Source organism: Myxine glutinosa, chromosome 1 (genome assembly GCF_964187855.1).
Source record: "Myxine glutinosa chromosome 1, kmMyxGlut1.1, whole genome shotgun sequence".
Classification (NCBI taxonomy): Eukaryota; Metazoa; Chordata; class Myxini; order Myxiniformes; family Myxinidae; genus Myxine; species Myxine glutinosa.
This window is the reverse complement of record NC_136261.1, coordinates 206,590,218-206,598,205: the sequence shown is the minus strand read 5'-3', so window position 1 is coordinate 206,598,205 and position 7,988 is coordinate 206,590,218. Positions and strand designations below refer to the sequence as shown.

The following is a 7,988-nucleotide window of genomic DNA, read 5'->3' as shown; positions in this document are numbered from 1 at the left end:
TATTAGTTGGTTAAAATTATTGTTCGATTTCTGAATAATAAATGACACATCGTCAACAACAACGTCAACAACAACAATTCATTTTAATGACTGAGGCGGTGTAATAGTGAATGGTTGTATTGGTAGTCGATTAAAATTATTGTCCGATTTCTGAGTAATAAATGCATACGTCAACAAAAACTACAACAACGATACATATTTAATGACTTACGTGGTGTTTTGTTGAAATATTAGTTGGTTAAAATTATTGTTCGATTTCTGAATAATAAATTGACACGTCGTCATCAACAACAACAACAACGATAGCAACGCCGAAGTAGCCGCAGGTTGCGGTCCTTACAGAAGCTTGATTTATATATTTATTCTCCCTCCAATGCCACGCTTCGGTATTCTTCGTTATTCATTCGGTTCGTTGTTATACAGTGTTGTCATACTTTGCTATTCTACACAATATATTATATATACTATATAAACTATCGCCGATGTCAATGTGCAGTCATTTCTAATGAACTTTCATTCCAATTTGCAGGTGAGTTCGTGGCATCCACCGCGGGAGTTATTTTGTCAAGTGCAATCTCATCAATCAAATAATATCGTAGGTAATGTATACACTACACCTGTTACTCCCATATTGATATTACTGTCGATCAATCGATCTTAAACCCTTTAACTTTGGAACCTATTTATTTATTTATTTATTCATTCACTTCCCCTCAGTAATTCCTCGTATAAGTCTGCTCGTGTATTTACAGGTATTTATTGCTTCCGTGTAATGTCTACATGTGTGTGCAATAATAATGTGCGCTTTGTGACGTTCCTAACGTTGAACTCTTCCAACGAGCAGGCCCCGTGAAGTCACGATGACTCAGCCTGACCAAGGACTAATTGGGTTGTTCTGCTTGGTAACGGCCTCTCTGCTAACAGGTAACCACCACTCTGCTTCACCACCCCACCATCAAAGCATCATCATCTGGGATTATCTTGTATATCCTGTTTAAAGGCTTCTAAATAAGTGAAGGATAACGATTGCTTCAAGAATACGATATATATATATATATATAGTAGAATGACAGAGGAACCCACAAGTATTTGCGAGTTGAGACATTCATTTATGTAGTGGAGCATTGTTTATAAAGACTCGTGGGTCCATTGGTCTTCACGGTCTTGTAGCATACCTGCCTGCTTTACTGCTTGAGCATTACCTTGCTTTTTACCAAGCCAAGATATGCTTGGGCTCGGGCGGGGATTATATGTTCGTTATTATTATTGCCAAATGATGCCTCTATTATTATTATGATTAATATTATTAGTATTAATTAATATATGCTTTTTTCCCCCTTTTTTGTGTACAGAATCTAGGCTTGTCTAAGAGCTAACACATTGAACATGAAAACATGCACAGACACATAAAACATACAATGAAAGGAGTGGTAGACAAGAGGGGAGAGGGAGGGAGAGGGAGAGGGAAGCACACAAGCACAATAACAGTAGAAAACAAGGATGTCGTTAGATCTGTGGAAGGGGGAGGGCTGGGGAGGAGGGAGGAGTACATGGTTTAAAGCAAATGAACACTACTAGGAATTTCAGGAAAGAAGTTGGGGATATAAAGAGGTGGATTTGGGGTGTTTTAACGGGGGAAGAAAAGATGGTGGTGAACAGCTGTTTTAAAGACCTGGAGGGAGGAGAGGGATTGAAGAGAGTGAGGGAGTTTGTTCCAGAGGCGGGAGAAAAGGGGAATGAAAGAGTGAAGGTGAGCAGAGAGTCTTGATTTTGACAGACTGGTCTTCAACGGCTACAAGGCCATTGTAACGGCTTTGTTACAATGTTATCATTTCTATTTATAAATTTGGAATTAGCATGCCATGGAAGCACTTATTTGGCCAAGTAAAAATAAAAAAAAAGAAGTTTCTCGTCCGGACTTTTTTGAAAAAAGGAGGAGGGAGGCCCTTACTATTTACTATTTTCATTTTTTTTGCTATTTTTTTCCAAGATGGCTGCCATGAATTGAATGACCACTGTGGCTGACTTAAAGACTCTATAGTTTGTCCAATGTAATGTGAAACATGCCAGTGTTGATTGTTACCGAAAGGCCTGCAATTTCATTTCCAAATTAGCAAATAAATATATGTTTTAACTGAAATGGCATATGAATAGAATCGATCAATGGAACATGTCATGTGTTACACCGGACAAACTATATTTGAATAAAACAAAAAAGAAACAATGACAATGTTTAAATTTGGTATGTGTCCTTGTTTAATATAAATACACAATAATACACTAATAGTACAAGAATTGTTCATATTGGGGACTACTCAGAGAACAGACCAAAAGATTGATGAAATCCTAAAAAACAACGACTGTAGTTTCATTGGAAGGCTGATCCTTCCCTCTTACAAAACCAGAAGTGGGACTAAATAATATATGCTTAATCAACAGTTTGCCCTCCCCCCACATAGTGAAACTAATGACTATAGGACTTGGTCTATCTTATGGTCTGTTCCATAAATATTAAAGTAAGAAATCCCAGTGAGACTTATGTCAATCTTGTACATGTCATCCATAAAGTGAGAACCATTTTAAACATTCTAACCATGCACTGCTTTACTTATGCAAAAAATGAAATTGTGATTTTCTTTCCTTCTCAGTTCTCTCTTCTTCAAACTTACAAGAGCCACTGTTATAAATATGTATGTCAAAGTATGAATACCAAACTTTCAGAACAAGGCATAATATTTGTACAGGCATGTAACTACAACTAGTACTAGGCCATCCAAGTATAGCGTTACAGCTACATATGGATTTTTTAATGCACCAAGTATTTAAAAACAAGTACACTAGAAAATGTATGTCTTGATATGGCTTAACTATTTACGCTATATCACGACGCCAACTTACTTTCGCTGTTTGGTATCCATCACCAATGTCATCTCCATCGTCAAATTCTCCACTGGCAAATTTAGCAAAGAGATCATTCAACGTTCGCTTCTCATCTACAACTGATCTCGCGAACCAAGATTTCAAAACTTTTGTCGAACGTATGCTTACACACACGAATATCGTCATATTCCCTACTCGAATTTGTACCATTAAAAGTATGAAATGCAAGATTTTTACACGTAAATTGCACTTGCCCAGTGCACAACCGCTGCAAGAATTGACCGTCTTTAGCACAAAGTGGCTGCGTTAAGCCTAGCATGTATTAACCAGGAAGTTCCGTTAGAGGGCGGGATCCATAATAGTTCAGATCATCAATGCACAAGATACGATCAGCAAACGCCTGGAAACGGCAAGTTTTAGACCGAGTTTCTTCGCAAAACGATTTTTAAAAAAACAAGTATATATTTAAAAAAAATAGTATTAAATAGTAAATAAAAGTAGGCGGCCACCAAAAAGGAAGCGGGTGGGGGACGAGAAACTTTTTTTTTTTTTTTTACTTGGCCTTAAGCTTCTCTATACACCATACCATGATGCACATTTAAAACATGGGAATTCTTCAGGATTATTTGTAGTCAATTCGCCTAATCAACTCGGGAGATCATGGCAATCATTTTGGTGTTTCACAGTCTAGATCAGAACTTTCCAGTAGAACTCCACAAAAAACATCACACACACACACACACGCACCTACCTCGTCCATTTATAGTAGATGGGAATTTCTAAGGATATTGATTTGTGGAAGATAATAGATTATGAGAACTCTCAATCGTCCAGGAGCAAAAGACCAAGGCCAGATGGTCATCGTTCAACACCCCTGACAGCTTGAATAAAAAAAAATGTACCCCTACCCCTACCCCTGACAGCTTGAATCTGGTTTGATATTTTGGTAGAAGGGACCCTGTGGCTGAAAATTCTTGTTATAGCTTTGGAACCACACACTACTATGCAAGTGAGGAACCAGGTATGACTGCCTCCCCAAAATAAGGGGTAGGGGTAGCATGAGTGTGTATATCTTTGTACCATTTCCATTGCCTCAACGTCGGCATACGAGTAAGTGTCCCATTCTGCTGAGCATAGCAATGAGCTGTTTGGATCTCGTCATGTGGTGGATTGCATTTCCCAGTGCAGCATGGTTGGAAATGTTGGTGTGAGCATGAGATGCACGGTGCACAATATCCTGTGGTAGCACCAGAACTTGTCTCTCATCTAAGGATTTGCTACATTTCGGCAATGACAGCTCATCTTCACCTTCCTTCTCTGGTTTGGCAATAATCCAACATAGCAATCAGAAAAGACCATCTGGTATCAGAGCTTTTGATTTTGTCAGGGTTAGATCATTGATATTGGGTGGCTGACTGATGTGCCTTGACAATCAGTAATGTCCGACTTGATCAGTTTGGCCGTGTGGTGCAGCAGCCTTATTCTCTCGGGATCATCCCATAGCAGTTGGGAGTTTTTCACTAGTTTCAGGAACTTCTATGGCAATGACAGTTTTATATTGGTAGGCAGAGTTTGACATATTGAGTTTGAGTACAAGAGCTCTGATCTTGTATGCTCACGTGGCTGATGGAAAAACCATGTCGTCTCCAAAGTGCTTCTTCAGTCGGAGTTTAAGCCTTTGGCTCGTGCAGCTTTATGCTGCCCCTCCGGTTGCTTCCAGTAACGTTTTGCATCTGCTCAGTAACATTGACATGTCCATTGCTTTTTCAGCATACAAGTCAGTTGTGATCTCTTCAGATAATTCTCTGAATTTTGTATCGTGCAAGGTTTCTTTTTCACCTTCATGAAACCCAGTAGACTTAAGATTGACCTTGCTGATGTATGATGCGTAGGCAGGTTCTATGATACCTGGCTTCAGCTGCCATCAAGTCATTGTTGACAGCAGCATTGATCATGAGAATGTCATCATCACCTTTTGCTTTTGCTGCCTGTTTAATTGCACACTGGGTCAGATTTGTATCAGTGCTAATATTTGATAGTTGGAGTGAAGATGCTGCTTTCGGGCTGTGCACATAAATGCAGGTTTTCTTTACTTGTCCAACATTCATAACACTTGGAATGCCAATGTACGTCAATACTTGACAAACTGTCCATATCTGGTATGAGACGTTCATACACTTCATCCTTGCGTTACGTAGTTCCAGTGCAGCAACACTCTTTTGTGTGGATGACTCCTTTCCATATCTCGGTCTCCTTAGAGTCCATTTGGCAAATTGTGCATATTTCAAAGTTTGTGAGCTTCTTTCTTTTTACTGATAGCAGGTTCATACGCATCTCCTCATTGTCTGGGCTGACCGTTGTATCAGATCTGGAATAACATAAAATTAACGGATCATGAAGCGATCCTCAATTGCATAGCATGTATAACTAGAAGGGCACCCGGAAGAGCATCTACCTCCGCCAGGCTGAACAGTTTGTTTTGTATCCCACTGATAGGCTGGATCCGGACCAGATCCTGAATCGAATCAATTCGTCATTGTCACACGCCCAACCTGCCCACCAACTTTCGTCCAAATCTGTCCATATCGTTTTTAGATATCGTGTTATAGATCGATTTTTAGCCCTATTACTCAATGGTGAAGAATCACTTAAACAAATTAATGGATCCGGATTCAGATTCAGATCTTCACCAAAATGTAATCGATTGTCAAAATCTAATCTAGAGGGAGGGTGGGGACATTGAATGAATTTCTTTATTTTGACCCATATGAGAAATAGATCCTGGACCACAGTCATGAATGTTTCCATGGCTGAGACCCAAGCCTCGACAGGTTGCCACTCCATTGGTAGTAGGCATATGGCTTGAATGCCTGCAGGCAAGGGCACAACTTGTTTGATCATAAAATACTGCCACGTGTATGAGGCAGCATAAAAATGGAGTCTTCATTACAACCAAACAGCGAATGTTTGAATTGAAGCCATTGGTGGAAAGACAAGCTACACGCTTAAACCTAATGGCTCTGCTCAATTGACACCCCAGTGCCAGTGATGGCAGAGAAAACTTCCCCACGCTAGTAATCAACAATTTCATAGTGGTCAAAATAATATAACCAATACAGTATTTGTGAATACTATAAAATATATTATGGACACGAGGCACAAATCCCAACAGCCCTCAAGGAAACAACAAACACAGTACATTTACCTAATATATAACAATTCCCCCTATCACTGCAGGCCTCTACACATGAACGACAGGTGAGTAATGACTGGAGGCAAAATAAGAAAGGAGCACTTATCTGGGATGAAGAAATAACTGGGGGAATAAATGGAGGAAGGAAAGATGACTTGTATGCAAGCCGAGCACATGTATCAAGCAGAGTGGGAGTGACCTTTCTGGTGCGCAGTGTGTCATCCACATCATAGCCGTCACCACCGTAGACACATTTAGGCTGGTTCGTCCATTTGCTGAGCCTGCACCAAACAGCATGCCACTTCTCCAAGCACGATACTCGTACCGCTATTGACTGTGTACTCCTGGATTTACAATGCCTTCTAATTTGCTGCATGGCTTCTTCATATAGACCTGCTTGCAGCAGGGCCCTTTATCTCCAGGCACCGTGTGCCCACATGCATCGCAGGTAGTTCCATGCCACCCTTGACCGATCAAACCTGACAAATAAGGTGGCGTGAACTTGCTTGGGCAAATTATATGGGGAGGGCTGATAATCGGAAATGAGGAGGGAAGGTAGATGGAAAACCAGGCCTGCAGGACGTCTCTGCTAGTTCTAATTCTACAATGTCTGACCTCCCACATATGCCCACTGAGTACGACATAGACATGTCATTTAGCCTTTATAACAAATATTCATGTGGGGGTGGGGTCGTGTTTGCTCCTCATGCATGTAACAATGCTATTGAAATTTCAAATCATAACATGGATTCGTTAGGCCAGCTGCTCGCTCAGTTGATTTGTCCATGCGAATCCCAGGAAATTGTTTGTGTTTAAGTTAAGTCTGCACGTGACGTTCATCAGCAAAGGGAACATACACTGGCGCAAGTACCACCTGTTTTGTTAACGAGCTGTACTGAACACATTATTGGGTAATATTTTAGCTTTTTTTTTTTTAGCAGGTGAAGCTTACCAAACATGCACACGGTTGATTGAAAGAGTAAGCCGAGGCAAATTTTGGGTGAAATTCCATTCATAAGGATAATTCACCTGGGATTCGCATGGTCAAATTACCTCAATTGTATGGCCAGTTTTATTATAGAAATTGCTCCTCGTTCTTTTTAGCAGACTGTAAGTGAAGTAATTGAGGCCTTACAAGCCAAATCGAAGTTTGTTGTGAGGTATAGATTGAATGTTATAAAATATTTTAAAATATCCAAAAGAGATATTAACCTTAAAAAAATTGATGAAACCCAAAAAAAACAAAAAAACCAATCAAAGAATAGTGAATATAGAAACCCTCTCTTGTGCCCAAGGACTTGAGCACACCCTTGCTCTCACAGTGTGGGCCCCATCGGTAGTCAAGGCAGTTGAAGGTGCAACAGTTTCCTTGCCATGTCACTTCCAGCCATTGCAGCCTGTGACACCACTACTGCGCATTACTTGGAAGTACAAGCACAAGCAAAATGATACAGCGAAGCTGGTATGTTTGTTAGATTATTGTGTGTTTGTGTGCGTCGGTGGCCATTTTTCTTAGAGATGGCTGAATGGATCGTCAACCTTCCAGAGGTTCATCAGTGAAGTTTTTGTTTTGAGGCAAAAATAATTTTTAGACCAAAAAGTTAGATTTTTTTTTTTTCTCTATAGTCGCTAGGCATTTGTAGCTAGGTGAAAGGTAATATGAAATTATCCCCAACCCCATTCCTTAGTGGGTGTAGGGAAGTGTTTTAGGTACCCCAAAAAATAGCACAATATGATTTCTTCAAAATGTCAACAGGACTAGAAAAGCAATGGGCAACACCGGGTACCCCTGCTAGATGGTAATGAATATCTGTGAGGTGTTCACAGCACTGCACTAGAGCGAAATTGATGGTGCACCATAGCAAATCCCCACGCTTCCCATCAAGAAAAGATGGCAAAACATTCCACCAGGAAT

General features: G+C 40.2%; 1 protein-coding gene across 4 annotated transcripts in view; it reads left to right on the top strand.

Annotated features, from left to right (window-relative positions):
* The first annotated feature begins 273 nt into the window (after positions 1-273).
* The window catches only part of LOC137432965 (myelin protein zero-like protein 2), a 32,173-nt gene continuing 24,458 nt past the window's right edge, over positions 274-7,988 (top strand). The window contains exons 1-4 of one of the 4 annotated variants that reach the window (XR_013624201.1): positions 274-407; positions 530-599; positions 845-924; positions 7,369-7,535. Coding sequence is in view for 3 of the 4 variants with exons in the window: in XM_068125327.2 (XP_067981428.1) it covers positions 861-924; positions 7,369-7,535 (231 nt within the window). In the remaining variant the exon portion in view is untranslated. The remainder of the gene's footprint in view (positions 408-529; positions 600-844; positions 925-7,368; positions 7,536-7,988) is intronic. The other 3 variants (XM_068125327.2, XM_068125334.2, XM_068125343.2) reach the window with 3 other exon arrangements.